General features: G+C 56.0%; 4 protein-coding genes across 4 annotated transcripts; 1 reads left to right on the top strand and 3 right to left on the bottom strand.

The window, feature by feature from the left end:
* Positions 1-157: 157 nt before the first annotated feature.
* INS49_000280 (uncharacterized protein) lies at positions 158-3440 on the bottom strand (the record flags this gene model as incomplete). The annotated part of the gene is made up of 4 exons (XM_043161118.1): positions 158-816; positions 874-952; positions 1010-1801; positions 1854-3440. The coding sequence occupies 4 exons, from the start codon at positions 3438-3440 to the stop codon at positions 158-160; spliced, it is 3117 nt and encodes a 1038-aa protein (XP_043029624.1).
* A 2447-nt stretch (positions 3441-5887) lies between these two features.
* INS49_000279 (uncharacterized protein) lies at positions 5888-6835 on the bottom strand (the record flags this gene model as incomplete). Its single annotated transcript, XM_043161117.1, has 1 exon — positions 5888-6835. The coding sequence occupies one exon, from the start codon at positions 6833-6835 to the stop codon at positions 5888-5890; it is 948 nt and encodes a 315-aa protein (XP_043029623.1).
* Positions 6836-9032: 2197 nt separating this feature from the next.
* Positions 9033-10310, top strand: INS49_000278 (uncharacterized protein; the record flags this gene model as incomplete). Its single annotated transcript, XM_043161116.1, has 1 exon — positions 9033-10310. The coding sequence occupies one exon, from the start codon at positions 9033-9035 to the stop codon at positions 10308-10310; it is 1278 nt and encodes a 425-aa protein (XP_043029622.1).
* A 128-nt stretch (positions 10311-10438) lies between these two features.
* INS49_000277 (uncharacterized protein) lies at positions 10439-13895 on the bottom strand (the record flags this gene model as incomplete). Its single annotated transcript, XM_043161115.1, has 3 exons — positions 10439-13166; positions 13341-13711; positions 13776-13895. The coding sequence occupies 3 exons, from the start codon at positions 13893-13895 to the stop codon at positions 10439-10441; spliced, it is 3219 nt and encodes a 1072-aa protein (XP_043029621.1).
* Positions 13896-17576: the final 3681 nt, after the last annotated feature.

Here is a 17576-nt window from a genome sequence, read left to right as displayed (position 1 = left end):
TTCTTTGCTGGTTCTGTGTTCTGTGCTCCGTGCCGTGCCGTAAAAAAGAATGTTGGGAAGTGCAGAGAAAGACTGGCCTTGCGGCAGGCCCAAACGCATCGTAACGCCCACCACCCCGGTGAACTGGCAGTTCCGACCCGTTTTCCAACTGCCTGGCCTAGAAGTAGCTCCTCATGGCGTCCTGATATCCCGTGCCACCCTTCAAGTCACGGTCAAAATTGACCTGGACATCCAAGATCTGTCTGACGTGCACCATGGACAGCGGCTCACCCTTATTGACCGCGAGTGCCTGCGCCCTGATGACTGTATTCTTGATCTGCCGGCCGTTGAGATCATGTCGGGCAAGTGTGTTATACTCTTCCTCTGTGAAGGGCGCACTGTCGCTCTTCTGAGACACTCGGGCCTTCTCCACAAACATCTTGAAGATGGTCTTCTTGGCCTTGAGGTCGAGTGGATCGTACCGCAGGGCAATGTGAATCCGCGACTGGAACGCATCATCAAAGGTCTCCACTCGATTTGTGGTGAGGAAGAGGATGCCTTGGAAATACTCCAGCTGTCGCAGGAAGATGCTGACGAGGGCGTTGCGATGAATGTCGTGCATGTTACGCTTCTCCAAAAACACATCCGCCTCGTCCAGCAGCAGGATTGCGCCCCAGGCGTGGCATATGTCAAGGATTCTCTGCAGCTCGCCTTCAAGGATGCGCGAGTCGGTGCCTAGCTCACCAGCAGAGACCATGTATAACGGGCACTTCAACAGCTCACTTATTCCCTCGGCAGTGAGCGTCTTGCCTGTACCTGGTGGGCCATGAAGGACAGCTGAACAGTTGTTAGTAATTACTGCCGGGGAAGACGAGACGAGGAGGGACGGCTTACAAACAAGGCCTTTACCCTTGCCCTGTATCACATCGTCGATGGACTCTGTCGCATGATACTTGTGAGATTCGACGAGGGCCTACTTGACCGTTAGCTCATATCGCACACATGAGACGCATGAGAGCAGTGCGCTGACCTTGACCGTCTCCTTTGTTCTCTTCTCCAAGACCAGAGAGTCATAAGCATGCTCATTCCATCGAATTTCCTGAACCCCAGAGACCGTGAACTCCAGCCAGAGCTTCTCTCCAAAGGAGAAGCCAAGTACGACGGGGCTTGCAATCAGGTACTCCTCATCAGTCCACTCGGGGGTCTTCTTGGAGCTCTGTGGTTTGCCTTCGTCGCTGCTGCCATCAATGACGGAATCATCCTGGTTCTCAACCTTGGAAAGCTTCTCCGTGTTCATCTCCTCAGCCTCATCTTTTGTCATGCGGATAACACACAGTCGTCCCTTGTTGTCCTTGATGACCTTTGTGACGTATTTGACCCTCTCTTCTCCGTCCTCGAGGTCCTTGTCTTGAGCCCCATCGTCCTCCGAGTCAGAGCCCCCAGCACAGCAGGCATCCTCATCGGACTCTTCATCTTCAGTAAGGACGTCCTGCTCCTTAGGGCGGACAAGAGATATCGGATAGTTGGGGTTGATTCGCCTGTGGATAGATGGATCAATCATCACACGACCGTTCACATTCACCTTGATGATTGATTTCTTCTTCTTGTAGTACGCCATTCCGTGATGCGACTTGTAGTGGACACCACTGAGAGACGCAAATTTCTTGCCTCGCTCGATCAAGTCCTTTCGTATCTGTTCCTCGTTCTTGTGGTATTTGAGCGGATAAGAACTAAGGCTCGTGATCTTTTTGGCGCCGCGAAAGTCGCCAATCTCTTCCATCATGCGACCGTACCCAAACTGCTTGCCATCGTACTCGAAATACTGAGAATATGTCAGCAATCAGACTTGTTCGAACCTTAATCTTGCAACTCACCTTGCCGTCAACGTAGTAAAATTCACCCTTAGTGATATGGTAATGCTTCTCTGCCGTGTCAACCTTGAAAACCCTAGGCTCGTCGTGTGAACCATAGGTTGTGGTGTACGCGAGGGTGCCAGGCTTCCACAATGCCCAAAGGAGATCAAACGTGATGAGCCCGTGCTCCAACATTGGGTAGAGGCTGTTCTTGATGTGCTCGTAGTCCTTATCAATGTATTTTACAAGAACTTTGAGATGGAGCCTCTTCTCCTCCAGCCACTTGACCTCCTTCTTCCGTTCCTGCTTGTCGGTTGCCGAAGGGCTCTTCCCTTGCCTCTTGAGGTGCTTTGCATGCTTCCTCAGGTCCTCAAGGTAGAGGAACAACACGTTCGGGTCAATCTTGGGCGTCTCGTCCACAAGACTGACACCCTTGATGTTGCCTATGACATCCTGGAGGCATTCACGTAGAGCCTTGCTCTTGACATCCACAACTGTGGCCTTGTACTTGCCTTCCCAGTCAAAAGTGCGGCGAACGTGGAAGCAGAAGCCGTCGTATTTCTTATCGGCGGCAGACTCTGCTGTGTCCTGGAGCTTGAAGTTGTGAATCGAATTGTCCCACACTTGGTCGACTCTCTTGAAGTCGTACTTTTTGGACTTCTGCTTTGGCGGATCGGCTGCACCACCAGGCAGTTTCTTGTCAGGGCCCAGGCCGCCGTGGCGGCCTCGGCGGTTGAGAAGACCAGTATCTCGTCCCAGTGGGTCGCCTAAACCATCGAGAAGCGCCAAACGTTCATCGTAGGCGGGACGAGCTCGCCCGCCGGTCATGGAGGGATATGTGGCCGGCAAACCTCCTATCGCAGCTGATCGAGGGAAATTGTTCCCCGAATTTTGCAGCAGGCCGGGAGTGAGTCCAGAGTCGAGGGCAGACCCTAAACCACCATGAGAAGAAAGACCCGCAGTAGGAGGAGCACGTGCTTGAGCAAGCTGTAAGATCCGCTGGAGTTCCCTAGCCACCTGGAGTCCGACATCCTGCTTCAAGGGTTGATGATCCTTGGTCTTCTTCTGACGATCTAAGCGGGGCTCGGCATCCTCCGCGTCGTCGCTGGAGGAGTCCCAGCTGGTCTGAGAAGAGTCCGAGTCCGAGTCCGAATCTGAGCCGGAAGCAGCAGGAAGCTTCAGCTTGCTCTTGACGGAGCCCTTGTGCTTCTTGGTAGCCGAAACTGTCTTCAACCTTGGGGCTTCCTCTCGCTTCTTGTTTGTGCGCTTGCGGCGTACGACAACCTCATCATCTGCGGTGTCGCTATCCGAGTCCGGCTCCGTAGAGTCGTTGTCGGAGGAGGTGGAGGAAAAGTCAGAGGAGTCGTTGATCGCGGCCAGCTTCTTCTTTTTCTTCTTCTTGTCCTTCTTCGCTTTGCTGCCTTTAGACTTCTTCTTAGCATTCTTTCCCTTGGTTTCTTGGGGTTTGGAGGCGTCCTTGGGCTTTGGAGGGGCGTCAGGACTGGTGACGGCGTCGGCTGAGTTGGGCTTGACGTCGTTGTCGGGGCGCGGGTTGGAGGGCTCGCCTTCCCTGATGAGGGTGTCGGACTGCTGCGAAATCGGGTCCATCTTCAAGAAAGGCAGCTGCAGAGTATTTCGCTGCAGAAAGTCCAATATTTGCTTTCAGTTCTCCAGGAAAGCCGTAAGTGAATTTCTTGGGGTAAGAGCTGGTCGCGTAGTTATGAGGTTCGGGCAGGCGCACGCGTACGCGGGTCAGTCGGCGGCGGAGCACGTGGGACGCAGGCGATATGGGTGAGGCCAAAGATGGCCACAACTCAAATACGAGAAATCACTCAGGCAGTAAGTGTAGAAAGATGAGGCGATCAATCTCGAGGGGCGAAAAAAGCCCGACAACGCTGCGGTGGAAGCCGTGGCCACGCGGAGAGGCAGTGGAGCATGTGGGTGCTTCGCAGCAGTCGACGGACGGATCTGTATGGCCAAGAAGAAGCAGCCGTGTACGACACGAAAAAAGGCTTTTATATTGCACGGCAGGAGAGGGATGCACCAGAGGAGGGTGCGGGTGAGGGAGTGCAAAGGTGCGAATGGAGGGTGCGAGAAAGGGTGCGAGCGGGTGAGGCTCACAGAGTCCAGAGGTAGAGATCGGCCTGTCGACGGACGTTGTTCCTGTGGCCTCGATGTGAGCTACTGCAGGGTGAAGACGTGCATGGAATAGGATGGGATGGGATGGCAGAAGCAGGCGGCTGCAGGCGGACGGCCAATCAATGGAGCGAGGCGACAGGCTTGGATCGTCGTGCGTGCAGCTGAGCGTGGAGGACGACGACGCTGCTGCTGGTTCTTGTGGCGCTGCTGCTGTGCGAGGGGCCTACAGGGGTCAGATGCAGGATAGAGGACTAAATATGGACACGATCACATGAGGCTGCTCGTCGACGTGGAGGAGGAGGAGGAGGATGGGGATGAGCTGCTCTGATTTATTGTTCTGTTCTGTTGAGAGAAGATGCAACGGCAACAGCCGGTCTAGCTGCAGTGACGCCATGTAACGACAAGATGGGGGAGTGTGAGTAGCAGCGGGCTAAACATCAGCCAGATGAGGTACGTTGATAATCCAGTCACCCGTCCCACTGGTCAGGTCAAGTGGAAAATAGCAACGCGGAAGCCTGGAAGCGGCACAGAAGTTGTACTGTCCACCCGGATACGTAAGTGGGCAGCCTTTGAATGGTCCAGCAAGCAGGCAGGAGCCAGGTAGCTACCTCCCTGGACCTTGACAGACAGCTGAATCTGGGGCGCTGAACCTGGACTTCGGGACCGGCCCCCTCTTACCGAGTGGATCTAGCCTGGGGGTGGAGGCGATTGACCCCACTGCGACGCCGGGGTGTGGCAGGGACATGGACGGGTAGGCCGGACGAGCAGCCGGGTGCTTGCTTGGCGTCCCGACATGAACAAACCATCTCCCTGTCGCCGCAAGTACGGCAAGACTCGCTTCATTTGCCACATGTTTTTATCATAATGTCTAAACGTGATCATTGAACTTTGCGTGGTCATGATACTATGGTCCAAATCTGTCTCTGAGTATGCATGTCCTTGCAAGCGATCCATCCGTAACGACGGCCAGGCAGCTGGGCGCCACATCCAGGCAGAGTATGCTGTGCAAGACAGTTGTTATTTCTGGATCACCACGCGCCCGTGACATCCGCAGTCACATTGGCCGGTGTGCCATTGAGTCAAACAACTCACAGGGCCCTGTGCCGACCCAGAACGACGCTGCTGGGCCACTCGCCGCCCTGCGAGACAGAAGCGTTCATTTTGCGGCCGTCGCCATTGGACCCCTTCATCCGATGTACGACGTCCCCTGAAAGGCTGTCAGGCAGACCATCCTAGCACACGCCGTTGCCCCAGACAGAGGCACGGTTTGGACACAGGGTAGAGTATGTTCTCCCCCACGGCCAGCTACCACGGACGGGATGGGTCGTCCTTGGGAACCACCCCCACCCCGTGGACAGACAGGATTCACTCAGCCTCAAACTCTAAATCGGCAGGCATTGTCCATGCTTCTTTGCTCCCACATGGCTGCCATCGCCCACGATGACCTTAAAAGTAGTGGTGGTGGGTGCCATCAACACGTCAGAGACACCCATTAAGCCCCCTTGTGACGGTCTTGATCTGCTGAGAGAACCCTCAATAAGTTGCGCTCTGTACAGAGTTGAATATCCAGAACGTGACTGTTGTCTCAGCCAGTGGTGCGGCATCGGAATAGTCTCTACGACGCTGATTCGACGCCGGCAGGAAGAAATTGAGACATCGCGGGTGAAATCACGAATGAAATACTCCCGACGTGCCTCATTATGCCTCCGAATATACAAACATCAAACCATGCCATGCAATTTGATTATTGTGTGCCTGTCCAGATCCAGGCCAGAGAATCATGCGTTCATCGCCATGCCATTCGTAGTCTGCAATCACTCCAGCTGCCCATGTGTTGATGCAAAAGCCGTCTCCCGCCTTCTCGAACGCTCCTCATCCTAACGGTTTGCCTACCTCCCCCCAAAAAGCCGGGACCACTAGCCCACGTAGGAATGACCGGCAAAGCTCCTCCCCTTCGCCTTTTTCCTGGGAGATCGTCTCACGTTGCGAGGCGTGCCGGCGTTCGAGTCCTCTGCGCTTGAGTCCCTGACCTCCTCCTTCGACTTGATCGGCGTGTCGGCGGCCAGCTTGGGTGTCGAATCTGGCGCAGCGGCGCTCGCTGCCTCCTCAATTGCCTCTGGCTGATCCTCCTGCTTGTCGCCGCTGTTCTGCTCGGCCACTTGTGTGGTCTCCTCCACGGCCGGCAGGGTTGGGTACTCCACGTCCTGCTCAACACTGGTGACCACAGTAGTCTCCTCCACGCCCTCCATCGGCTCCCCACCAGCTTCGTCGCCAGCCGGCCTCGTCACGACCTCCTCCACCTCCAGGACGGTCGTGCCGTCCCCAACGGACGACCGCGCCGCATCCGCGAACAGCTGATCCCTGATCTTGGCAGGCGACGAGTCCGGCTCCGCGTCCACCTCCGGCCCCTCCGCCGGTGGGCTCGCGGGCGGCTGCAGCTTGGGGATGCTGCCGCCCACCGCCAGCTTCCTGAGCTCCCTGATCTCCTCCTGCTGCTTCCTGACGAGCTTCTCGAGGTCCGACACCTTCTTGGTCGTGGCCTTGGCCCTCACCCTGTGCGGCTGGTACGCCTGCGCCCTGAGGGCCGACCGCTCCTTCTTGCTCATCGGCGTGCCTGCCGACTCCATGGTCTTGTGCAGCTCCTCGGTGTTTTGGTGCCTCTTTGCCTTTTTGTACAGCTTTCGCCTGAGACCGCGGCGCTGTTGGCTCCTTGATCTTGAGTCATCCTTTGGCTCCTCCGTCTCTGGCTTGGTCGCAGTGCCGTTTGTCGTGACGGCTGATGTGGTGACGTCTGCTGTAGTGGCCTCTGTTGTGACGGCGTCCGGTGCGGTCGCCGCCGCCTTAGACCTCGTCGTCCGTGCCATGACGATTGGATTGCTCTGGTGCAGACGAGGAGCCCAGACCTTGATTTGACGCTACGCTTGACGTGTGAACTTGAGGCTACCGTTCACGGTGCTTGAAGCCAGTTCTGCTTGTACCGTTCTTTTGAAAATATGAGTGAATGTCGTGTTGCTGAGACTTCATTTGCTTGTTTGCATCTGAAAATTTCAAATTTTCGACGGGCACGGTCCAGCGCTGAAGTGGGGCTGCATACAGACCCTGGGCTCTGCACTTGCAGGACCCTCTCCTCAGTTCAGGGTGCCACAGCTGTCTTCAGTTCTACCGTGATGAACCGGAGTAGCCAAAATTTTCCTCGAGCATCTGGAATCATTAATTTAGCAATGCAGTATCAGACACCCAAAAGGACTGCCTTTGGATCGGTGATCGTCGGAATACCTTACAAGTGGAGACTCATACGACAGGGTTGCGAAACACGTTTCCCGAGGACAACCTCGCCTATGTGAAGAGGGTTTTCTTCTGAAAATAAAAACAAGTATTGAAGCAATAGATAAGGAATTTGCCGTGGATTTCAGGTGCGGTTCCCAGGTCTTGCTATGAGCCCAATCTGTACAACATGAGCGGTCCTGATACTTGTCTCCGCGAAGGCTGTAGTGTAACAGAGACATTCTATCATTAGATCTATACACAAGTGCAGCCCAGGGAAGCATGTGCTTTTACCCTGGGACCAGTGTCCATCGTGAAATTTTCAGTCACACATACCTTGACGATCAAGCCTGTGAAACATGATCAAGCTTCTCACTCTTGTCCTGGGCTTCCTTGATGGCTGCCTCGTTAAACCATGCCGACGCCTACTCTGGGCCCTGCCAGTGTTCGTTTCTCATATACTTTCAATCGGGCAAAGGATGTGTCATATTTTTTTCCCCCGCGTTAATGGTTATCTCAATGCGAGCATTGGTTCTTGTAAGCTGGGGAGTGCACTGAGGATATAAAAATCTAAGGGGCCTATGACAATCAGGGGTGGGTGATCAGTCATTCACTTTCATGGTACAGGGTTCCCACTTTCTCAATGCAGATTATACGTCTTGACGCCTTCTACAATCAATCAACAGCAACTCATCTCTCAGCATACAGATTTCCGACGAAGGTAATAGATGACGAAATGCACATGAACAGCATCTGGTATCGTAAAACCAGATGTGTTCCTATGCAAGGTTTTCTTACTGAACGGGACACGAGTCCGGGAATCAAATTCCAAAGATCAAGTCTCGGAGGTTGAGTTCCGGAACTCGAGACTTATTCGACAATGACCCAACAGAAAATCACGAGAATGGGAAATATCGGCGAAAAGTACCGAGGCATTGGAAAAGCTCGATCAAGCATATAGAAATGACATTTTAGAGGTGATCTTGTGGATATGACCTCTTCCGGGTGGATATATGTGAGAGACGAAAAACCGACACTGTGGTTTTGAATCGGAAAGTTGTCATTGGTCGAGAAAAATTACTAGAAGCAACGCAAGATGAAGATATGATTATCGCAAAGACCTGGTTGACTGAGGATGAGCATGCTTACTTATTCTGCAAATCTGCGGCTTGCTATCATTTACTTGTGGCCTAGCTAGCCTGGAATAGAACATTTATATTGTGACCTCGGGAAATATGAAGGCCTGAGAACAGGTAAGTATGGATCTCTAACTGGTTCACCTCAACCCAAAGCAAAGCAGTTGACATTTCAGCCATGAATAACGCCGAAGTGTAATCCGTTGTCCATGTGAAAATAATCGCAAACATGGAGACTCGTCAGTCACTCATCCATGATCCAATGCTGTCAACGCGCAGCTGACTGATGACGCTCAAGAGCTACTTCAGAATTCCAATGAAGATATTATGGTCATCCTCAACTAAATCCAGGACAACGTACCATAGATATAAACTGCATCAAGACCATCACCGGGTGAGCAAATAACAGGTTGCAATCGCCGAAGAGCCCCAAAATCGACCAAGAGCCGCACCGCACCCCGCAAACCGGTCTCGGGCCGAGAGTGGAGGCCACGCTGTGGCAGCACCAACAGCATAGAACCTTGGAAGTGTGGACCGAAAAGGGTCAAATCGACGAGAACCCCCGCCCGAGGACAGCTACAGGGCTTATATCAAACCGGCCTCCTCCCCCCATCGCAACGATGGACGAGCCCCTACCCAAGAACAACATGTCCACTACACCATGGCGGCCGCAGCAGCAGCAACAGCAAGAGCAGCAGCACAGAAGGTGATCAGGGACGCGCCCTCGCGAGCACCGGGGTCCGTGAGGCGCCTCTTCGCCCTCGACGAGGCCCCGCCGCTGGACCACCTCGCCTCCATCTGCTCGCAGCGCGCGACGCGCGAGCAGTACCCCCTCGCGGCGGCGGTCGAGAGCAACGTGCCCGTCTACACCCTGCCGGCGGCCTTGTCCGCCCTGCCGGCCGCGCGGCGCGGCGCCCTGCAGGACGAGTGGTACCGCGTCCTGCACAGCGGGCCGGGCGTGTTCGTGACCAAGGGCCTGTTCCGCGACAGGGCGCTCCTGGAGCGGGCGAACAAGGCGTTCTACTCCATCATCGAGCGCGAGCGCGCCGAGGGGGTCTCGCAGGGCGACCACTTCGCCGCGGCGGGGCGCAACGACCGCATCTGGAACTCGTTCAGCAAGCACGCGCTCGCCGACCCGGCCTCGTTCGCCGAGTACTACGGCAACCCGTTCCTGGGGCTCATCTCGTCCGCCTGGCTGGGCGGCGGCTACCGCGTCACGGCGCAGGTGAACAACGTGCGGCCGGGGTCCAAGGCCCAGGTCTGCCACCGCGACTACCACCTGGGCTTCCAGACCGCCGAGGGCGCGGCGCAGGTCCCGAGGGCGATGCACGTCGCCAGCCAGTTCCTCACGCTGCAGGGCGCCGTCGCCCACGTAGACGTCCCGCCCGAGAGCGGGCCGACGCGCCTGCTCCCCTTCTCGCAGACCTTCGACCAGGGCTACATGGCCTACCGCCGCCAGGAGTTCGTCGACTACTTTGAAGAGCACTACGTCGCCCTGCCCATGGAGTGCGGGGACGGCATCTTCTTCAACCCGGCGCTGTTCCACGCCGCGGGGGAGAACATCAGCGCCGACGTCAACCGCATGGCCAACCTGCTGCAGATCAGCAGCCCCTTCGGCAAGCCGATGGAGTCGGTCGACGCGCTGCCGCTGCTGGACGCCTGCTGGGACGAGGTCGTCGCGAGGCACGCGAGGGAGGGCCGGAGCGACGAGGTGGACGCCCTGCTGTGCGCCATCTGCGAGGGCTACGCCTTCCCCACGAACCTCGACAACAACCCTCCCCGGCCGGGCGGCCTGGCGCCCGTGTCCGAGCTCGACGTCGCCGTCAGGGGCTTGGAGGAGGGGTGGGGGCAGGGAGAGGCTCCTGCAAGAGTTCAAGGCCCATCAGGACAAATCACGACCATGATGCATTGCTATGAAAGGCGGCAGATATGTGCATAAAATATGAGAGAGCCTGAAATCAATAAAATTGTCCAATCTAAGAACTCCGATCAACCGGGACCTGATGAATCCAAGCCTGCCTTCCCCGGTATCTAATCCCAACCCATAAACCCATGATGGAGAATGATTTAGTCAAATACGTCGGTGGCGTACCTCTCGTTCCTCACCGCGGCGAACCTCTCCATCGCCTCCTCGGCGGTCATGTCCTTCCCGTGATGCTCCTTGGCGGCATCCACGTACATCTTGATACCCACCTCGCGCACGGCGTCGCCCACGCCGCGGCTACCGCACACGAAGACCTTGCCGCCCTGCTCCCACAGCGCCTGCACCTCCCTGCGGTCGTGCCACAGCCGGTCCTGCACGTGGGCGCAGCCCTCGCTGGCGTCGGGCTGCCGGCTGTACGCGCGGCGCACGGACACCGCGCCGGCCGCCTCCCACTTGTCCAGCTCCTCGCGGTACAGATCATCCTGCCCCGGGTTGCGGCAGCCGAAGAAGAGGATCGCGGGCGCGAGCTTCCTGCCGGCCCCGAGCATGGCAGCCCGCTCCTGGACGAAACCGCGGAAGGGAGCAAGCCCGGATCCTGCCGCGATGCACAGCACCGGCGTCCTCTCGCTGTCCACCGGCAGGTGGAAGCTCGCGTGCGACGGCCTGATTGCCACGTGGAGCTTGTCGCCCACCTCGAGGCTGGCCAGGTAGCTTGTGGCGACGCCAACGTAGCGCTGACCGTTGCCGGACAGGGCCGGGGCGTCCAGGACGGCGTAGGTCAGGGTCAGGTGGTTGGGGTTCCACAGCGGCGATGATGAGATGGAGTACTGGCGGACGCGCATGGGAGGGAGGAGAGAGAGAAAGGTGGCGAAGGGGAGCTCGACTTTCGGGAACTTCTCCAAAAGGTCGAGGACTGAGACTCGCTTTGCACCAACTTCAGAGAGGTAGTTGTCACCGCCCAAGTTCTGGAGCGCGGTCTTGGTCTCTTCATCCTTGGTAGCCTCCGTCAAGGCGGCAACGCTGCGCTTCGTCGCTGGTTGAGCTAACTCGACATAGGCACCGAGAACGTCAGATGCTGGGACGGATGAGCCGGTGGGCAGGGTCGTCTGGCTCTGACTACTGATGGTGATGTGGGCGTCCCACGGCAGCTGGAAGCGACGCAATGCTCGGTGCACAATCTCCTTCGGGTTAATAGGAAGGATTGCCAGGTAGTCGCCTGCTGAGTACGACATGTCGCTGGGCAGCTGAATCTCAATGTGCTTCTTCGTGGGAGCCTCGGGGGAGGTGAGATTGTGGGCGTCGACAACGACAGCCTCCTTGACGTCTTGGCGAAGGGTGGAAGATCGAGGCGTCGAGATTTCGACCGAGAGTCCGCCTTGAAGGCCTTCTCCATCCTGTCCGTCCGCATCAATTCCGTACTTTTCCTTCATCGCGGGCCAGAAGACCTCATCCTCCCAGGACTCAAATTTGGTGAACATGTCACCATCTGCAGCGTCAGCTACTCCCAGAGGCGCTATTCTCGATCCACCAAACTTTTCGATTGTTGCATCACACATCTTCGGGATCTTGTGGAAGGTCGAGGACCAGTCATGGTGGCCGCAGCCGAAAACCGCATACGATACGTTCTCCAGCTCGTTGCCCTTGAGGCCCTGGATCCAGTTGCAGAACAGAGCTGCGTTGTCTGGTGGTTCGCCTTCGTATGAAGCGGTGATGATGGCAACAGGTCTGTCGGTGGGTAAATTCTGGTTTGCGGCGTCAAGGGAATCAACCACTGCGGCGCTGAAGCCGTGGCTCGGCGCGTCCGAGGCAAGTCTTTGAGCTAGAGCCTCGCAGGTGCCGCTGTTCGACCCGAAGTAGATGGCCATCGGCTTGCCCTTCGCGCCTGGCTGCAATGACAGACTAGCCACCGAGCTCTCGAGGGGGGTCGGGGGTGCAGTGGTTCCGTTGAGACGGTGCTCCAGCTGCGTCGGAGTAAGGCCGTGGCGCAGTGTAGCCCGCATGAGGAAGTCCTTGGGCTTGATGGTAAGCGTCTGCTTGATGCTGAGGTGATAGTTGGGGTCGTCTGGCATGAAGTTGAAGTTCTGCAACAACATCGCCATCACTAGAACGGCCTCTTGCCAAGCAAATGGCCGTCCAATACAAGCCCGCATGCCGTTTCCAAATGGCTTCCAGGCGTTGGGGAATTCCCTGTTCAGGCGGTTGAAGTTGTCCTCAAGCATCCTGTCGGGGATAAAGTCCTGGGCAGTCTCGCCGAAGACGGCGGGATCGACTTGAGACTTGGCGACCAAGAGCGCGATGGACTCGTGGGCGCCGACTGCGTACTTGCCGCCAAGTACTGTATCTTGAAGTGGTTTTACCGAGATGGTAGGGATGGTCGCAGTAAGTCGCAGTGTTTCCCTCAAAACAGCCTGGATGTATTGGAGCTTTTTGACCTGGTCGACGGTGATGGGTCCGGCCCCGACAACCTCATCCACTTCCTCTTGAGCCTTTCGGTATGTCTCGGGGTTCTTGAGCAGGTTGTAGAACGCAAATGACAGCATTCCTGAAGTGGTCTCGTGGCCAGCGATTAAGAATGTGATGAGGTTGTCCGTGATGGACTGGTCAGACATCTTCTGCCCGGTCTTGGGGTCCGCCCCGTTCAACATCGCATTCAAGAGATCCTTCCGGTCGGTAGGGTTCTCCTTCCTGGCCTTGAGCACGTCGTCTGCCGTTTTCCTCAGAATCTCGATGTCCCGCTCGTACTTGCGGTCGGCCTCGCGGTAGAAGATAGATGTGTAGGGTGGGCGTCTCGTCTTGTTGCCCGACTCAACCAGGAAATCCCCCATGGCCTCAATAAATGGGTGCATCTCGTCATGATAGAACGAGTTAAACCTATACCGCTCTCAGTTAGAAACTGCGATTTGAGATGGCCAGATGTCTTAGAGGTTGGGCCTCAAAATGGCTCAACAGTGGCAGGTACCACCCGAGAAGATGTCTCCTGACACCGCTTCCGAGACATCTCATGAGACAGGCCGCGGGGGATGTTCTGGGCGTGAAAAGATTTACCTGTAATCCATGGAGCACAGGGCCAGGGTGTCAAGAGTTAGCCTCGTGAACTCGTCGGTGACCATGATGGGCTGGCTTGGACCGTGACGAGCCCACTTCATGGCCAATTGGTTGGCAATATCGTGCATCTCAGGAAACATGGCCTGGATGTTCATTGGGCCGAAAGCGGGCATGAGGACCCTGTGGGCAATGCCCCAGTTGGGCTCATCGGCGTGTGCCGTGAACAGCCCGTCGTGGACGCCGGCCCTCACCTCCTCCAGAACCCTGGCGACATCCTTCTTGAAGCGCTTCTCGTTACAGACCTCGTTGACCAGTGCCTGCGTAGAAACGACGACTACACTTCTGCCCGGAAGACTCAGGCGATAAATTTCCTGTCGCATGCGTCAGTTACGAGGTCTCAAGGAGGGGACATTGGGCACACATGAGCGAGCATACACCGTATTTGTCTGCCATGTTGATCATGGATCCGAGGGGGAACTCAGGGTTGATATCATTGATATTCCCCAGAAGCGGCAGCCCTGGGGGCTGTGGAATGGGCACCGTGTTGTCCGCCATCTTGTCCTGTGCCTTGGCAAGTGAAGAGGACAATGGAGTTTAGGTGAGGTATGGGTGGGTTGAGGAGGAGACAGGAGGCCCGGTCGAGGTGATGGGCATGGAATTATATATGGTCCAGGCCTCGGCGACGAAAATCATTGCGGATGCGCGACGACAGAGCTGGTCTGCTGTGGCAGATACACAGACGCACAGAATGGCATGATGGTTAACAGGGTCGGCGTCATTGGCTGTGGGCACCAAGCGGCCGTTCTCTAGGTCCACCAGATCCTCGGCAACCCCCTGTAAAGCACCGTGCCATGGCATCATGCAATGCTGACGCTAACGACGTTGAGATAAAGTTACCCTGCAGGGTCGCGACAACACAATCGGAGCAGCCCCAATCTACTTGGTCCAGTTTCTGCTTCTGCAGATTGCACAACATTGGAATGCGTGTTCACTGAGCCCGTGAGGCGTATGACCGGAGACGGATTTGGCAAGGATAAAAGCAATCAAAGTCCGACGGGCCCGGCACGGTGGAGTCAAAAAGGCCGTCGGGAGCATGTGCAGATGGGTTAATGCAGTCGCAGCCACCTAGCCGTTTCGCAATGCAACAGTGGAATCGCTGGGCGATCGAATGGAGGGTAGAAGGGTGACGAGTTTGGTGAAAGGCATTGTCTAGCATTGGCAAAAGGTGCGTGTGTCCCTGCAAACGTGCCAGGCAGGAGGCAGGGTTACATTCTACGGCAGGGGAGCACCTGCCGAGGTCGTCGGTAGGGCCGGGTCCCACCCTCATGGCTGACGTTCCCTGACGTTCTTTGACGTGCAGGGAGACGCAACGCTGGGAGGCTTGGGAAGGCGTGGAATGGCAATCCGTCTCTGCACCAACAAAGCCGTCCAAACCCCTCAACAAGCGGACCAAACGGACCAAGCGGACCAAGCAACATTAATAAACGGACCAAACCTTACAGATCTGATCGGACTAGATCAGCTCACTCTCCTCGTTCCAGTCTACGGCAGCGCGAAACACAGGTCCATCCGCCCCTAGCACCGGCGCCTGGCTCCTCAATCCCTCCGAAGGCCGTGGACTCGGCACCGCTCAAACGCCCCACCGATGCCAGGCCCACTGCGTCCGTAGGCCTCGGCTGATCAGAAATTCTGGAAGCGAAGCACCGACGACAACACAGCAACACGCCATGCCGTGTCCTTCCTCTGTTCAATGCCCACACCTGCTGGTCGTCGCAAGTGCTCGACCTGTTGACAACTCCCGAGGGATGGAGGCGGGGAAGGGTGCGTTTTCCAGTCTACACAAATTACGGACTGGGACCGTCTTGGGTTTTTCTCTAGGTCGAGTTAAAGCAAACCATATTAATCTGTTAGGCTGCGTGACCTGACTCTTGCAAAACTGCATCTACTAACTCAATCCATACTGCAGCCAATGCCAACGGGGCAGCCAAGCGGGGCACATCATAGGTTTTGAATTCACTATTCAAGCATTGCTACTCTGGCAGTCATGATTCTCACCTTAACCGTCTCCCAGAATAGATAAATGCTCCATCGACCTTCGACGAGGAGCGCTGCCAAGCAGTCCACTCCATCTGGTACGAACGCGAGCTCACAACGCAGCCATGGTGGCTGCGGTCTCCAAATTGTTACGCACGGGTTTCGGCGGCATGACGAATTCCACCCTCCCCGGGCGGACAAAAACGATGATTTTTCTATGGGAAGTCTAGATTTGGCTAATGTAAAAACGCTAGCTAAATGCATAAACTTATATTTTAAATGCCTTAAAGTACTTTTTTATTCCTATATATAACCTTTCTTTATAAATTAACTTTACTTAGGCTGGCAATTAAATTTAAAAAGGGGCGGCTAGGGCAAGAATAAATGGTATCGGTAAGCACTGCTGAGTACCACTTGAGGCCTAACCCGGTACTCTTTATGTTCCTTAAAATGAGCGAGATGCGTTTTAAGTGAAAAGTGTGGAGGTATAAGAGGGTACAAAGTATCGTTCTTGTCCGCCCGGGGAGGGTGGAATTCGTCATGTCGGGGTTTTGGGAGCCCAGGATCAGCCTGGCAACACTGATTGATTTACCATTCATGGCCTAGGTCCTGCCTCCATTTTGGACTCTGCCGTCATCTGCCGTCCTCAGGACGATGGTGCCTCCATTGTGGTGGTGGTCTTCCTCGCACATCCGCGCGCGCTCAACAATCCAACACCTTCTTGGAGCCTGATGAACGTGACCAACATCACACACAATCTGGCAGCTTGTCCTTTGTCAGGTCTAACTTCCAGACCTTGGGCTATTCTACTCCTACCACCGCACCGCGTCGCCAACGCATCAACTGACCCCCACTACCCCCAACCCTCCTCCAGCCTTAAAACCCCCCACATGGCAGTCCACTCGTCCTTGGCCGTCAACACCCAGTGAGCCTCGGCCCGTTGGGACCACAATTGAGCATTGAATAACAACACAACACATCGGACGAACACTCCCGAAAGCTCGATCGCTGTACTACTTACTATTACGGTAACAGCTTGTGTTCCGCTATGTCATTGGGCTGAACCCGAGACAGCCGTGACAGCCACAAATGATGAGGCTTCCCGGACCATCCTCTCCACTGTCGACTTCACATGGCAGCCCACGAGCCTCGGTGGGCCGTCCCGTCCTGTGGTCGCATCCTTCCCACCCTACGGCATGCTGACATGTCCAATCGGCTGGGATGCTGCATGGGCATGGGGTGAAACATTTCACCAACAGGACGGGAGTTCGATCGATCGTGCTCCAGCTGCCAGGCCCATTCAGGCAATTCGAGAGCAGAAAAACGTGGCTGCATGACGTCGGCCCAATCATTGTTCTGCGGCTGTCCATATAGCCTTGGATATCAAGATATTTGGTGATGATATCGTGCCTAGTCCTAGTACCGGCTTAGCTTTGTCCGGTGGTGACGGGTGGTGACTGCTGCGCAGAGGATCTGTCTAGACGCATTCACCCCGGTCTCAATAGATAACTATGAGAGCAACCCCCATGCTGTGACCGGCTGGGCCGGGGGGATCATTCTAGTGGTCGCAAGTGGTCATCACTCATAAATGCCTACCCAAGACTCTTGGGAAAATGGCGCCGGCCACAGAAGTTGAGGCTTTGATGCCTCTCTATAAGCGGCAAAGCGACTGTCCCGTCTTGTTCCCCGTCGACTGTGGAGATGGATACTGTTGTGGTGCCACGGCTACTTGTGTCGAGTCAAGGGGAAGCACCCGGTGTGCTCTATCTGGGGGCCCAGTCGATGTCCCTGCTGTGCCTGGAGCTGCAACTCCTTCACCAAGTGAGCAACACCAAGATACGAGATACCACGGTGTCTCATACGAATAGTACCTAGTTCTAATCATTGTTCCTTGACCACAGCCCTATCGACGAGCATCTCGTCCAGCACATCACGTTCCACCAGCACCTCATCATCTACAGGACAGGCCTCCACCGCCACCCAAAGTTCTCAAGCAAGTATGGGCTCAGGACAGGTCGCCGGGATAGCCATCGGGTCATCGATCGGAGTGATCATGGTGGTCCTATTCATCATATCCACCCTGATGTGGTACCAGCGCAGGAAACAGCCACGATCCGAAAACGGCCAAGGATTCAACCCAGCCACGGACAGCGTCCGGGCGAAGATAGATAGCCCCAGATACCCAGGGTCCCAGAGCCAGGT

This window comes from Diaporthe citri, assembly GCF_014595645.1.
Source record: "Diaporthe citri strain NFHF-8-4 chromosome Unknown scaffold_1, whole genome shotgun sequence".
Lineage (NCBI taxonomy): Eukaryota > Fungi > Ascomycota > Sordariomycetes > Diaporthales > Diaporthaceae > Diaporthe > Diaporthe citri.
Note: the sequence above shows the minus strand (reverse complement) of the source record. Positions and strands in the feature narration are given on the sequence as shown.